The 16,082-nt window shown below is 37.1% G+C and overlaps 1 protein-coding gene across 1 annotated transcript; it reads right to left on the bottom strand.

Annotated features, from left to right (window-relative positions):
- Positions 1 to 3,573: 3,573 nt before the first annotated feature.
- LOC150081385 (uncharacterized) lies at positions 3,574 to 13,113 on the bottom strand. The gene is made up of 2 exons (XM_090380187.1): positions 13,077 to 13,113; positions 3,574 to 4,583 (listed from the first exon to the last, which is right to left on the bottom strand). The coding sequence occupies exons 1-2, from the start codon at positions 13,111 to 13,113 to the stop codon at positions 3,574 to 3,576; spliced, it is 1,047 nt and encodes a 348-aa protein (XP_090236313.1).
- Positions 13,114 to 16,082: the final 2,969 nt, after the last annotated feature.

Genomic DNA, 16,082 nt, shown 5'->3' with positions numbered 1-16,082 from the left:
AATCAAAAAATAATGACTGCTCAAACGATGTAAAGAGACGACAGGCAATTGCTAAAACGTTGGTGGCTGATCTGATAAAATTATGGAGAGATCATGATCTGCCTCTAAAGACGAAACTGAGAATCACTGATTCGTTAATTTTTCCAGTTGCCACTTATGGATGTGAAGGATGAAATCTGAAAATAGTTGGCAAGAAGAAAATTGAGGCATTTGAAATGTGGTATTACAGGAGAATACTGCGTATTTCTTATTTGGATCGAAGAACAAATGAGTGGGTATTGAATAAAATTGGCAGGCCTAAAATTCTTCTTCATAGCATCAACAAAAGAAAACTCAAATTTTTTTGGTCATATAGTAAGAAGGGAAATTTTCTGTTGTAGAATATAATGGAAAGAAAAGCCTAGGGGATGAGGTTCAGAGGAAGACCTGCAACTAGGTGGAAGGATGGGATCAGTGAATTTCTGGGCATGACACTTTGCGATGCTGCTCGTATAGCACACGACCGATGCAGTTGGAGCATCCAAAGGTGGATTAAGGTCGGTTGAGGCCCCGGGCGAAGAAGAAAATACTGGGCCCCTTAAAAAAGAGAGAGGCAGGGAAAATAAAAATACACGTTAACCATTTTTTTAAATAAAAAAATATGATGTACTATTAATGTTTTATTTCCTATAAAATTTGAATATAATATATGTATAATATAATTAATAATAGCATAATAATAATCACAAAGTTTTGAACTAATAGTTGAACATATGTAAAAGTATAATTATAATTAATGATAGTATACGTATAATAGGAGTAACAATCAGAAATTTGAACAAAAAAATCATAGAATTTTACTTGAAATTAAAATTCAAATGTGAAAATATTTAAATAAATTTTTTCTTGCTTTTCGTTCCGCAAACTTATTAACTATCTCATCACAATCAATAATTTTAAGTAAATCGCTATCTATATATAAAATAGCCATATTATTTAGTCTTTCCTCTGAAATTGAATTTCTTAGATAATTTTTTACTCTTTTTTAGACAAGAAAATGAGCGTTCCCCCGATGCGTTTGAAATTGGCATGGTTAACAAAATTTTCAAAATAATTTCCACATTTGGAAAATTTGCTTTCATATCTAATGCTTTTTTGTATATATTATTAATTGATCGCACGTCTTCTTCATCTAAAAAGATTAAAAACTGTTCCAACTCATCTTTAAAATTACTCGAATCAAGGTCATCTTTATACATTTCTATTAAATTATTAACGCATTTTTTCTTTTCTTCTACACACAATGTAAACAGGAAAAAACCTCTAAAATTACTTATAACATTTTCATAGATTTTTCCGCGTCTGTTCAGTTCTGCTATTAAATGAACGCATATTACGTAGAGTACATTATGTAAAAAAAATTCCTCTCGATTTTCTGTACATGTTCGCTCGCGATCATCTTCAACTGTTTTACAGACCAGTTAGTTTAACTTCTGTTCCGGGTAAAATAATGGAGTCGATGGTTAAAGATGCATTGCAGGATCATCTAGACAAGACTGCAGCAATAATTCAGACACAGCATGGGTTTGTTAAGGGAAAGTCTTGTCTGACAAATTTGATAGGATATTATGATGTGGTTACAAAGGAACTGGATGCAAAAAACAATTTTGATATCATATATTTGGATTTCAGGAAAGCTTTTGACACTTGCGCATGGAAGACTATTGTACAAATTGTAGCAGAATGGTATTAAGGGTAAGTTGCTACAATGGATAAAAGGATGGTTAAGTGCGAGAACACAGAGGATGGTAATCAATGGGTGCTGCTCTTCTTGGACTAATGTTATTAGTGGAGTCCCACAGGGTTCGGTGTTAGGTCCACTGTTGTTTTGTATATTTATCAATGATATTGATGAAGGTATATCAGGCTTAATGTCGAAGTTTGCAGATGATACAAAGGTTGGCAGGGTTGTTAATGACAGTAATGGCAGTCTGCTACTGCAACAGGATCTAGATAATTTGGGCAAATGGGCTAAGAAGTGGCAACTGAAGTTTAACCTTGACAAATGCAAAGTACTGCATATGGGTAGAAATAACCCCAGAGAAACGTACCAACTGTGTGGTACTACACTTAAGGTGGTAGAAAATGAAAAAGACCTGGGAGTAATTGTGCAGTCAGATATGAAGTTCTCTGAGCAATGCAGACAGGCTGCCAGGGCAGGTCATGGGGTTTTGTCAATGATATATAGGAATTTTGCTAGCAGGGAAAAGGAGGTGATTATCCCTCTGTATAAGGCAATGGTCAGGCCACGCCTTGAGTACTGCGTACAGGTCTGGAGACCTCATTTTAGGAAGGATGTAGATTTACTTGAGCGGGTACAGAGAAGGGCAACAAGATTGGTGAGGGGAATGAAGGGATCCTCTTACCAAGAGAGGCTTAAGTTCTGCAAATTGCAGTGGCTGGAGACTAGGCACCTGCGCGGTGATCTGATTGAGGTATATAAGGCCTTGAATGGATTGAGCACGCTGAATTCTGATGGGATCCTTCCACTTGTTCAGATTACGAACCTAAGGGGTCATAAATTCAAATTAAGAAAAGACAGATGTAGAATAGATGTGCGGAAATTTGCCTTTAGCCAGCGGGTGGTTAATTGCTGGAACAAACTTCCATCTGTCGTTGTGGAAGTTGATAGCTTGAATAAATTTAAGGAGGAACTGGACAGGCATTTGGAGGGAATGGTGTGATTTTTTTTTTTTTTTTTTGGCTGATGCTGCATAAGCTCATACATTTGCTTTCTTGCATCACATGCACACTACTACTACTACTACTACTACTACTATCTGTTAGTTCTTTAACTTCTGATTCGATTTCGTTGAAATTATGTCTTATGTTTTCATTAATGAAAATTTCTACACTTTTTAATAATGACGAACCTTTAAGAATTGTGCAGTCAATAGATTGTAAAGATTTACTCGTTGCGTTGATTCTTTGCAAAATTTTATTCCATAGGACTGTCATTACAGCAGTTTCATAATCATTCATTTCTTTAAGTAATGATTTTGCTTCAATAACAACAATTTTTTTTTTCTTTTGTGGAATTGCACATCTCATCTAATGCCTCTTTTATATTTTTGTAGCCACATTTTAACGCTAAAACTGCATCAGCCCTGGCAGACCACCTTGTATCTGACAATTTCTTTAATGGATAAGAACCTTCATCCAATTTATTGCATAACATGTTCCATCGAAACGTTTATGCAGAGAAAAAAACAAACAAATTTTGCACGAATAAAAAATATCTGGCAGCATTACTACAACTCTCTGCAGCAACATAACCAAATAAATTAAGTGAATGACTGGAGCACGGAATAAACGTTGCTGATGGAAAGTGTTGTCTTATTCTTGTTTGCAGACCATTGTACTTGCCCGACATATTTGCTGCATTGTCGTACGATTGTCCACGGCAATATTTTATATCTACTGGCAAATTTTGCAAGGTAGATACTCCGCATCATGTCTTTCTATAGGGAAGAACTTTAAAAATCTTTCTTTAACATCCCCATTTGCTGATAAATAGCGCACTACAAAAGTAAGTTAATCCACAAGCACAACATCGGGTGTAAAATCTAAAATAATACTATAATATTTTGCGCATTTTATTTCCTCCACAATGTGTGCCATAAGATAATCGGCAATTATTTGCAAAAGTTCATCACACGTCTGATGCGATAAGTAATTTATATGTCCACTACCTTGATTTACATACTTTTGTAAGTGCAACTTTAAAAAATCGTCATATTCGCTCAAATACTCTAAACTAGTCAAATAATTGCCTTTTCTCGAAGATGTTGCATTCTCATTATGGCCTCTAAAAGCAATGCCCAAACTTGCGAGGAATTTTATTGTGGATACAATTCTTCGCGGAATCTCTCTCCAATAATTTTCTTTTTGCAATGTAATTTGCAGATTTTGAACATCAATGCGATTTAACGTAGAGGAGCGCTTGTATAATGTACACATTGAAGCGACGTGCTCTTTTGACATTTCGTGCTCGGACAAAGTTATTCCAATATTTTTCCAATTTTGGAACCCCGTAGTCAACTTAGACTTTGAGCCCAAAAACATTTTGCATGGGTAACAATAAATTGATTTGCATGATTCGAAAAAAATTAGCCACGTCCTTTCTTCTTTTTCACCATTCGAAATTTTTCCGTAAAAATGGTCTTTACACAAGCCTCTGTAGTAAATGCGATCACCGTGTTTATAGACCGATTTAAGTGTAGTTATATCGTCTATATTTTTTGGTTTATTTGAAATTAGAAATTCAACCATTTCATTAGATAAAACGTTAGGCCAGAGAGCAATATCTTTTAGTGTAACTTCGAATGGAATATTTTCCGTTTGCGTTTCAATATTTTCTAATGGACTTTCTTCTATATTTTTTTCTACTGGTTTTTCACCTGGTTGATTGTTGACTGGTTCTTCATCTTCTTCAACATTGTTGCTTTCTTCTATACCTTGGTTTTCAACTTCAACTAACTCTTTTTGTTGACTGATGGAAGCTCCTTGTTCTTCATCCTCATTGTTGCTCGAATTATAATGATCTGAATGGGCAGGGCCAGTTATAAATTTGTCCAATGCTCCTTTCTGTTGGTTGGCAACTTGTTCGCGTCTTTTTTTAATTTGTCTTTTTTCAACCCCTGATAGATGTCGTTTCATTTTTCTAGCTACCATTGGTAGCCTACCAATGAAAAGAAAAATATAAAATTTAATAGTCTGAATGATTAGAATACTAGAGAAGAGATTTTTCGTTATAGTGCAATAAATTAATGATTAATTAAAATTCAAAAATTATTCATAAACTACCAAAATCCAGGCGCTGATGTAACAACAGGAACTAATTTTATCTTAATATACTGTAATTTCAACAATATACGATATACGCGTATTTGCGTATATAGTAAGTCTGCACTGAAGGAGAACCTTTGTAAGTACAAAGTAGCAAATACGATTCTATTGCTCCGATGAGCGGTAGTGCAGCTGCGCGGGGCCTATGCAGCGTACTATGTGTATAGTATGCAGCGTAGTAATGAAATAATGAAAATAAGCGAATATAAACATACTATCAGGTTTTACCGCCGGTTGTAAAGTTGTACGTAATTAAAATTGCACATATGAAACCAAACTTGGTGTCATTAGAAAAAAGTGTAAAGCTGGGGTTTTGCGGGGCCCTTTAGAAGTCAAGGCCCAGAGCGCGCCCGCCGTTAAATCCGCCTCTGGTTGGAGGAATTTGTTGGTGCCCACAACAGCTCCTCAGGGAGCTATGTGACTAGAAGAAGAAGATCTTCATTAAGTCAAATGGCATGGAAAAATATAAATACTTGTCACTGAATACCTGACAAGCTGAATATCCATCCCTACTAAGAGGTTTATTTTTGGTTAAACACTTTAATATAGGTATAATGGCACCTGACTCTTTTAGGGCGGAAGCCGAAATAGTTTCTGCTAAACTGAATGTATGTTAAAGTGTACGTTAAATCAGAATTGTAACCGATCGTGTTGTATATAATAATAGCCTGTCACTAGTTAACAGCAATTGAAACTAAAAAAGCTGGATAAACTAAACAATTACATTTATTCACCATGAAATACAGGTTCTATATAGACAAGGTAATACGCGTACGCTCCCGCCTAAACGTTTGAAATCACGTTTCATTTTTCTTAATTTTCAAAGTTTTTGCTAAAATAGGACCAATTTATTTACCAATTTTTATTAAAATATTTTCTATTATGCACAAAAATCAAAACTTAAACAATATTTTAAAAAATTCTAGAATATTCGAGAAAATTCCAGAAAGAGGCAGCAGACTCCTGAATGGGTAGAACGTCATGGATGATTCCAGACCAGTGTTTTCCAAACTGGGGTCCATGGATCCCTGGGGGTCCGTACCAGTTCCTGAGGGTCCGTTTCGCGGACCCTCTGGAACTGGTTAAATTATTCGTTCTATGTATAGCAAATTGATGATAAATAAAGTTATTATTATATATTTATGTAAAAATAAGAATAAAGTTGAGTTACTTTCTTTTCAGAAAATCCAGTTATATATACACACACACAGAAATATATGCATTTACAGGGTGTATCAAAAGTGATGGTCAATAATTTAAAGGTGAACTGTACAGACTACAATATGCAAAAAAAAAAGCCTAGTAAACACGGGTCCTTAAGTGAATCGTTTTCGAGATATTGCACATTTCTAGTTAGGATTCACCACTGACTTGTTTGTTTAGGTTAGGTTATGCTCATTCTCTCCGTTTCTCCTCTCTCAATGCTCTGAGACGTAGCAGACATACTAGTATTTGTCAAAGGATAGTCAACATGGAAAGAGGTTACAGCAACGAAGGGTATGCGGACATGCACTTCATGTATGGTAAAGCCAATGGCAGTGCACTCGAGGCTGCACGTTTGTACCAAGAAGCATTTCCCTGCCGAAGGCACCCCAACAGGCGCACATTCATCAGACTACATCAACGCCTTAGAGAAACATGGGCGCTTCGCACATGGAGTACGAGCAGGTAGGCCCAGAAGCATAACACCTGATGTTGAGGAAAGGGTGTTAAAAAGAACATCATGTAACATCTGTAAAATCCTCAGATATTGAAACCAAAAATTAAAAATGCATTATCTTATGTTTAATAAAACCACCCTTAGCAAAGGATTCACAGCTTTTTGCTAAAACTAGTGCTCCCATAGTCAGTGGCAGATCTTACCAGAAAATGTGCATTATCTCGAAAACGGTTCATTTGCGGCCCGATGTTCATTGGGACTTTTTTTGCTTATTTTAGTTTGTTCTTTTCACCTTTAAATTATTGACCACCATTTCTGAAACACCTTGTATATGCATATATATATATATGAGTCCGCAAACTTTTTTTGATTTTTGAAGGGGTCCGTAGATCTCTGTAGATCTACGGACCCCTTCAAAAAGATCAAAAAATAAATTGTATTAATTGTAAATAAATTAAGTAGATGATAATATAAATTGAAAAGTAAGAGCTGTAACTTATAAAATGGAACACCCGTCGTTCAGAAAGAGTGTTTGGTATAAGTTTTGCATGTTTCGTGATAAGCATGGCAAAGAAATAAGTAACTGAGTATTGATAAAATAAGTAATATTATAACTCTGTATAAAGAGCTATTCCATGAAGGAGTACCGGCAAAAAATTAAGTGTATCATTTAAAGGAGTACAAACTACCATTCAACGAGTCAAGAAGACTGGCAGTTTAAAGGACTAACCATGATCAGGACGACCGCGCTTAACAACAAAAGCACAAGATAAGACCATAATACTGATTTCTAAACGCAATTAACGACTTACTGCACCTGAAATCCGAGCTGAGTTCAATAGGAACAGAGAAACTTCTGTATCAGCATCCACTGTAAAACTTCGTCTTAAAGAAAATCGAAAGAAAGAGTTGGCTTGAGTTAAGAATTATCAACATTGGACAACTGAAGAATGGAAAAACGTACTGTGGACGGATGAATCCAAATTTGAAATTTTTGGATCTAAGAGTAGAGTTTATTTGAGATGATCAAATGAAGAAAAAATGCAGCCACATTGTTTAGTGCCAACAGTCCAAGCACGGTGCTGGTTCTATCATGATCTGGAGTTGCTTCTGTTTTTCTGGTGACATCGTCAGAATTGAAGGAATTGTAAAAAGAGAAGGCTATAAAAATATTCTTGAACAAACGTAATATCCTTTGGACTTCAATTTTGTGGAAGAACTTTTATATTACAACAAGATAATGACTCGAAGCACAGCTCTAAGCTGTGCAAGGACTTTCTAGCAACTAAACAAGATGAGGTATTGCAAATTATAGTGTGGCCACCCCAAATCGCCTGACTTAAATCCAATACAGCTTTTATGGGGATCATCTATTCTGGACCGTCAACGCCGCGAAGTCTGCTCATCTTCACAAAATTATTTATAGGGAACCTTGCAGATCGCTTGAAATAACGTTAGTCAAGGCATTATTATAAAATTAATCGCCAGAATGCCACGTATTTGTAAGGCAGTGATAAAATCTCTTGGAGGATATTTTGATGAAAAAAGTAGTATGTGAGGGGCAGGGCCAGATTTACATATAAGCTAAACAAGCTACAGCTTAGGGTCTCACATTATAAGGGGTCTCGCTCCATATTAAAAAATCTTTTTTTTAATATTGTCACAGGTGAACTGTAAGAGAGAGAGAGAGAGAAGGGCTTCATACACGTTATAACTTAGGGCCACAAGAAGTTTAAATCCAGCCCTGATGAGGGATGATCATTTAATTCTCGGACTGGTGCAAGATTTTATGTTTACCGAGCGAACTTTCCATAACTGCCGCTGGAGGCGCTCTCCCTGATTGCTACTGAGCACTCTGTGTGCGCATTCCAGCACTTGTCGAGCTAGTGTTGCGTGAAGAGAGTTATTTTTAGCCGCGTGTCACTGACGATAGTTTTGATGCAAGTATCATGTCGGACGTACAGATTGAAAGTATCCATCGCCGCCTTTGTAAACATGGGACCTTTACACCTCGTGCTGCCGACAGAGGACGACCAAGATCTACGACTCCTGAAGTAGAGGAGGAGATTTTGGGTGTTGTGCATGCCGCTCCTGGAATCAGCACACGCAGAATAGCAATGCAACTGGCTGTTCAACGTTCGACTATTTGGAGAGTCTTGCGAGAACACCAACTGTATCCTTACTATCTGCAACGGGTACGACGATGCCAACGGGAATTTGGCATCGTCTTCCCGAGTCCATGAGACGTCGATGTGAGGCCTGTATTCAGGCAGAAGTTGGACATTTTGAACAATTACTATAAGGTGATGTGAACAGTTAAGTGTCATAGACAGACCTGCAAAACTCGGAAACCAAGCATTTCCGGAACTATGTTGATATAAAATATTTTTATTGCCTACATATGAGGAACTCATTCCTGAAGTTATGCCGTGCATTTTTGAGACACCCTGTATATCTCTGTGAATGAAATCGAATAAAAAGACTCCACCTGATATACATAATTGCCATAAATATCTTCCCAAAGGGTAAATGCGTAACTAATGGGAATATAGAAATCATGCAAATGGCAATCATGACAATCAAACATACATTTTATTGCATTTACGTGTATAAACTGAAATGACAAGATAACGTAATAGTATTATGTACTGTAATAGCTGCAATTACAGCCTTGCAACGATCTGTCATAGAGTTAATCAACTTCTGGATACACGGTTGCTCAATTTCGTGGTACCATACCCTTACAATGCTCTCTTGCAGCTGAATCTTACTTGTTGGCTTCTTCTGAGAAATTTTAGACGACATTATGTACCAACAATTTTCAATTGGGTTCAAATCTAGACTGTTGCCTGGCCAGCCCAACACTGTAATGCCAGAATTTCTGAGGTATGACTGCACCTTAAGGGAGTAAAATGGGGAAAACAGTGGTGTAAGTATGTTTTAAGCTTTGTTATACAAGAAGACAAACTCATCATTAAATCTAAATAGCATAAAACTTACCAATTTTGCTGTATCGCAAGGTGCTGAGTCCTGTTGAAAAATGCAGTTTTGGACATTTTGTGGTGATCCCTAATAACGGGTTTCAGGCACTCTTCCAAGACAGCAGTGTGGTTTCTGCATTCACCGTTCCGTTAGTAAACTTTTAATTCGCCCCACCCCTTTGCTTGTTATGCATCCCCAGGCCATCTGACCGGGAAACTTTACAGTCGGTGTTAGGCAGTCAGGATGGTATGCCTCCGATTTTCGTCTTCTCACATATCGCTTCCCATCCGATCCATGCAGGTTGAATTTCTATTCGTCAGAAAAGATGACAGTGTCCTATTGCTCTTTTGTCCACGAAACATGCGTTTTAGCACAAGCAAGTCGCTTCTTCCTCATTTGTTTTGTTAACAAAGGCTTCTTGGGCCTACAGGCATGCAGACCACATTCCAAAAGCCGTCTTTGGATAGTTCGTGCACTTGTTTCAACACCAGAGACCATCTCAAAGTCCAGTTTTAGATCAGGAGCACCAGCATGACGATTACGAAGGCATAGCAGTTTCAAATATCGATCTTGGGAAGGCGTAGTCACTCTCTTACGGCCTGATCCAGGTCTTCTCTTCACATCACCGGTTTCACGCTTTAATTTCAGCATCCAGGATACTGTTGACAGCCTATTTTATCAGCGATAGCACACCTAGAAAGCCCTTCCTGGGACAGAGCAACAGCTACACTTTTTTTATTGGTGTCAACTGAACATATGGAGCCACGCTTACACCTACACCACCGCAAAACAGGATACTAATAAGAGTGAATACCCTTCCAACGCCGTATTTATAGAAACGGCTGATGCAATAGCTTGCAATTACTGTCTGCAATAGAAGCGTTATTCTGACGCAATACCTTTGCTTTGCAACAAACAAAATGACTGTAATCAAACAATATCTTATACGTTTCACTACAAATGTTACTTTTGACAGGAAAGATCCTTGAGGGCATCCGCGCGAGCGAGAGAGAGATCTACTAACTGTCTGATTTTTGGATGATAATTGGAAAAACCTGTCTTTTTAAGTTCACATCTCATATGCAGCCCTCGTGGGTAGCACAGTTGGTAGAATCGCCGTTCTCCCCACACCGAGTGGAAAATTCGAGTCCCGTCAATGACGTGAGGAATTTAATGGCCTTTTTCACAACGTGGCTGATTTAGTCGACCTCAGGCGAGGGTAGCATGGTTTTTTCTCTCCCGGAAACTCAGGTTTTTCGTCCAGCAAGCAGAAAATCGACCACAGAACACACACAATTTACAGATAATAGACACGGAGCAATATGGCCTTAGTGGCTGATGCTCCTAAAATACTACAATAAGAACAATATTATATACAGGATGGGTTATATGTCAACTTACTGCGAACGAATGGAGGGGTGAAATGGGAGTTTTTATTTATTTATTTTTTTGCTGTAGCTGCATAAGCTTGCTTTCTTGCATTGTATGCCTCTACTAATGCTAATTTGTACAATTTAATTGTTGAAGCCAATATTATGCACATGTTACGTTATTAATGTTAATATGATAATTTGATGTTTACATGACCTTAGTTAATATTACATGATGTTATTTCAGACATTTAAGTGGATTGTTCAAATTGTTTTTGGTGACGTGTCTCTTCATAAATTGCATATCTTCTCATTAAATTGGTATATGGTTGACCCTGTACATAGATACATTTACAGGGTGTCCTTGAAATCGACGTCGGTATTTATCGAGGGAATGGTTCATTGAGATACAAGAAGAAAAGTCTACACTCAGTTTGAAGTAGGAGCAACGGGTTTGAATTAAACAGAGCGGTTATGTAAATATGTTAAAATGTAAAAATGTTATGTAAATTGTCGTACTGTATTTTTTGATGACATTGTTGGCGAGTAGAATAGACGTTCACTTTGTGAATAGTGTGTAGAGCTGCACCCACCGAATACCAACATCGTTTTCCAACAAGGCGACACCCTAACTGGCGTACATAACGCTACATAACACAACACACTCACATGATCCATACACTTTTAAATCTCTGGCCTTCCCAGTGAACTGGTACACTCACAATGAAAGCAACGCGGAGATGGGGGGAACCCCTGGTGCCGTTAGACACTTAACACACTTTGCACTTTGCACCCTAACTGGCGTGTGTTTTTCATCGTGCACCGTAATTTGACGGAATGGGGTACAGTGAAAGGGCGTCGTGACCGAGGCCGGCTCCGATCATATTCTACACAAGCAGAGCAAGAGGTGATGGATATCGTGACACTAGATCCCTCCACCGTTACACGAAGAGTTGCTGTAAGAACAGGTCATACCAAAACCTTCGTTTGACGCCACTGCGTGAACACGGACTGTATGCATACTGTATGCAGAGAGTTCGGGCGTTGCAAGCAGGAGATTCACTTGCGCGTGAGCAATTGTGTTTATGCATACTTAATGAGAGAGAGAGAGAATCTTCCGGGAAAATCGAACAATTATTTACAAAAAGAGGTAATTTTGCAAACGAAAACATATTTTCATACAAAGGAGAGAACTCCTCACGACAGTTAAGTCTAATTGAGCTGGCTTAACATCGAGATAAGATCACCAGCTCAATCAGACAGGAACAGATGCAAGGTACACATCAGTCATTGCTGATTAGTCCTGCTAGTCATAATTTTTTTTCCGGTAAGTCCGGTCAACAGCGAATTTGTTCAGGTCAGCGTCATGTGCCTGGGTTTGCTTGAGCATTTACTGAGGGACCTGTCCGAGAGATGGAGTCGTGCTGAATGCGAGTAGAGCTCGGGATTGGCCCTAAGGGCAGCAGGGGAAATCCTCCAGCCACAGGTATCCCAGAATGAAGGTGTTGCAATTATGCCTGTTATCATCTTGCCTGTTGCTAGGAGGCGTTAATCGTATCAACAACAGCGCTGACTTTCTTGCCGATATTCTGAGGAACGAAGGGGCAACATTTACCCGAGATTGGATATTCAACATTCAAAATCTCCATACATGGTCAATGGAAAATCCTCACACCATTCAGCAATCCTGTTTCCAAGGAGATTTAGCGCCAATATATGGGTCGGCATTGTAGGAGATCATTTTATTTATAACGAGTTCCCTGCCTGCCTACACGGTAATCACTACTTAGAGTTTTTGCAGAGGACACTGCCAATACTTCTGAAAGATGTTCCTTTAAGTGTACGTGCCAATATCTTCAGGCTTCGTCTGTACCTAAACTCATTTAGCAGAATGAAAGAGCATGTAGTTTTGTTCCACAGGTCTGATTTCCATCAACCCACAGTTGTGCCTTACATCATGCCAATCGCCGGTGTGTACGTTTTTGTTATCAGTGGCTGGCGGGCTGCAAGTCTTTGTGAAAATTCATAGCATGCAATTCTCTGTGTCGTGGAAACACTTATAGATTTCCTTGTGGCCACTCTGCTCAAAACTCAAATTTTGTAGGATTTGATGGTGATATGAGTTACGCACCGTCTGAAGATGCATCGACTCCTATCAGACAGTATTTTACACCTACCTGGTAGTTTATTTAGGCTGTCATCTCCTAACTTCATTTCTTCAATTGCTAATTGTCTGCTAGGGAAAGTTTAATTTCTGAGAAAGAGTAGATAGACATCCCCCACCCCGCAAAAAAAGACATTTAATTATCATTCTTCTCGTTTTGCTTACACGTTTGAAATGAATCCAGTGCGTCAATATAAGGGCCAGTATTGTAGGAGATAACTTTATTCATAACGAGTTCCTGGCCCGCCTAAACATTAATCACTATTTACAGTTTTTGCAGCGGACAGTGCTAAAACTTCTCAAAGATGTTCCTGATGAAAGATGTGAACGTACCAATACAGCTTTAAGTGCACTTGCCAATATCTTCAGTCTTTATCTGTACCCAAACCCATCTAGCAGACTGAAAGAAAATGTAGTCATTGTTCCACATGTTCCGTTGATCATCTTTAAAGGATAAATTATTTGCATATTTCGCATTCGTACATAACTTCCTGAAATTAAGGGTCATAATATGACTTTTCATTGGACAGTTTAACTCCCATGTTTTTAATAGATATGTTCCAGTGACGACAAATACATTCCGAAAGTCATTGTTCTTAAATGTCTGTCTACTAACTGGGAAGTTGTTTCTTATGATTCCTGAGTTATTGTTTTTATTTTTGTTTTTTTTGTATCTAAATTTGCTTTGTCTTTTTTTTTTTTTTTTTTTTTAAATTATAGTTTTGTGCTTTCTCTTAATGTGACATGGTTTTAAATTTCTTACTAAAATTATCTCAATGTAGTCTATATTCTTTCATTTATTTAAGTGGATACTTCCTGTATGCTTTCCATATTCGTATGGCAATATCTCTTTACAATGTTTTTTTTTTAACAATGTGTTACATTCATAAAGCAGGTTCTGACTTATGATTCAAAGCATTCAGAAGTTAAATATCTGAAGACGTTAGTGTTCTATGTCTTTCTTTCATTAGTAGTTTCTCTAAAGCAATTTAGACCAAAGCAATTTAATCTAAAATAATAGTACTTCCTGAAAAGGCTGTGATTGCACAACCACGGTCAGGTTTTTTTTTTTTTTTTTTTTTTTGCGATTCTCTGCGATCAGAGTTGTCAATTTAATATGTGCACATGGAAATGGATTTTTTTGCCTATTTAGGTGATAGCGTATATCAAAGGACACCTTCCATGATTTAGTACCATATCTGAGAATTATAAATGTTAGCAGAATTTTAAACTACAAAAATTAATAATCCTGTTTTATTCATTTTTTAAAACCTAATTTATATTAGATAAGGTATTAAGTTTCCCTACTAGCTCACTGAACTCCAAGCAATTGATATTTCCAGTTCCTTGTTTAAAAAAATGCAGCCTATATCACATCTGTGAGGTAAAGCTAATAAATAATAAAATAAGGGATATGGGCATTAGGGATTGCAAATTTACCGGGTTCTCTCACTACCGGTAATTCGGTAATTGTATTTAAATTTACCGGATTGACGGGAATTTACCAGGAATTTACAAAATGCAAACATTTTACAATAAAACTAAATTATTGAAAAAGCGAATGAGTAATAATTTATTTTTGAAAGTTATACATAGTAATGTGAAAAAAAGCATTATATGAGAATTTCCAAAATACAAATTTTACAATAAACTAACTTACTGATACAAAGAATGAGCAAACATTTATTTTTTAAAGTTATACATAGAAATGTCTAAGCAGCATTACATGAAAATTATCGAAAAATATCACAACTAAATTTAATAAATACTTAGAATTAATTACTCATTTTTTATTATTAAGAAAACAGCCTCTCAAAAAGCATAGTGTATTAAAACTGCCATCGTCTAACCTCGATCTAATTTTAGTGCAAATAGTACCTGAATTAGAAAATGCTCGTTCTGATTCAGCGCTAGCTGGATGAATTGTCATTAATGTAACGAAAACTTTTTTCAGAAATTTTCCTTTTTCCTTTCAGTTTTAGCTCTGTGAGTAATTTATTTCCTTTTTCACTACGTCTTTTCTACTTATCATTATCTTTACGTTAGTTTGATCAACATCTAAGCTGGTTTTATGTTTAATGAATAAATTCAATTTCTCTTTCATCGTTAAATGTGTATTTGTAGGGTCTGTGGTTGAATCAGTTGCTGCGGATGAATTGGAAGTTGATGGTGCTGTTCTGAGCGAGTAGCTAACAACGTGATCTTCCCTTAATTCTTTATCATTGTCAGATATACCAATGCATACCAATGCTAGAAGTATAGTAAATAAATTTGATGAATTTGAGGTGTTGGTCAAGACATCAAAGGCGGATATTGTTGGGATATCAGAGACGTTGTGTCACACAGATATTAGGAATGCAGAATTGGAATTTGGGGAGTACAATGAGTACAGAAAGGATAGACAGGGGAGGAGTTATATGTTAGGAGTGTGTTATATGCTGTTAATTAAGAAAAAAATAAAATCAAAAGAAGTGCATCCAGTTGATATAGATGAACAGTGCACTGTTGAGTCAGTTTGGTGTGACATAAGCACTGGGAAAGCAAAAATAAGAGTAGGAGTGTGTTATATGCCTTATGACTCGAATGAGTACAATGAACAATTGTACAGAGAAATAAAGTGGGCTAGTAAATCAGAATGTCTTATAATGGGGGATTTTAACTTCCCAGATATTGACTGGAACTTGTTGGTTGGTCACTCACACACTAGTCAAGACTTTTCTGGATTTATTGGATGATTGTTATCTGCAGTAGCATGTTCGAGAGGCAACCAGAAAAAGTAATACTCTTCAACAATCAGCAGTGATCAACCGTGTATTAAGAATTTGCAGATAAAGGAACCACTAGGTGGCAGAGATCACAGTGTACTGATGTGGGATTTACTTAAACATATAATTACCATCAGGGGTAAAGTAAAGGGTTTTTGCTTCCGTAAAGGTGAGTACAATGGTCTCAGACAGTTTTTAAATTCTGTACAGTAGGACCAACTGATGATGTTACCAACAGCAATTCTAAGTGGGAA

Source organism: Mastigoproctus giganteus, chromosome 8 (assembly GCF_048544385.1).
Source record: "Mastigoproctus giganteus isolate SK-2022 chromosome 8, ASM4854438v1, whole genome shotgun sequence".
Taxonomy (NCBI): Eukaryota; Metazoa; Arthropoda; class Arachnida; order Uropygi; family Thelyphonidae; genus Mastigoproctus; species Mastigoproctus giganteus.
This window is presented reverse-complemented; position numbering and strand designations above follow the sequence as displayed.

What these genes read in the sequence shown, in the direction of transcription:
- LOC150081385 (XM_090380187.1), bottom strand. Translation starts at nt 13,113, where the DNA reads ATGAAGTTAGGAGATGACAGCCTAAATAAACTACCAG. An exon ending in CAGCCTAAATAAACTACCAG is followed by an intron (nt 4,584 to 13,076) that starts GTAGGTGTAAAA and finishes CTGCCCATTCAG; the next exon opens with ATCATTATAATTCGAGCAAC.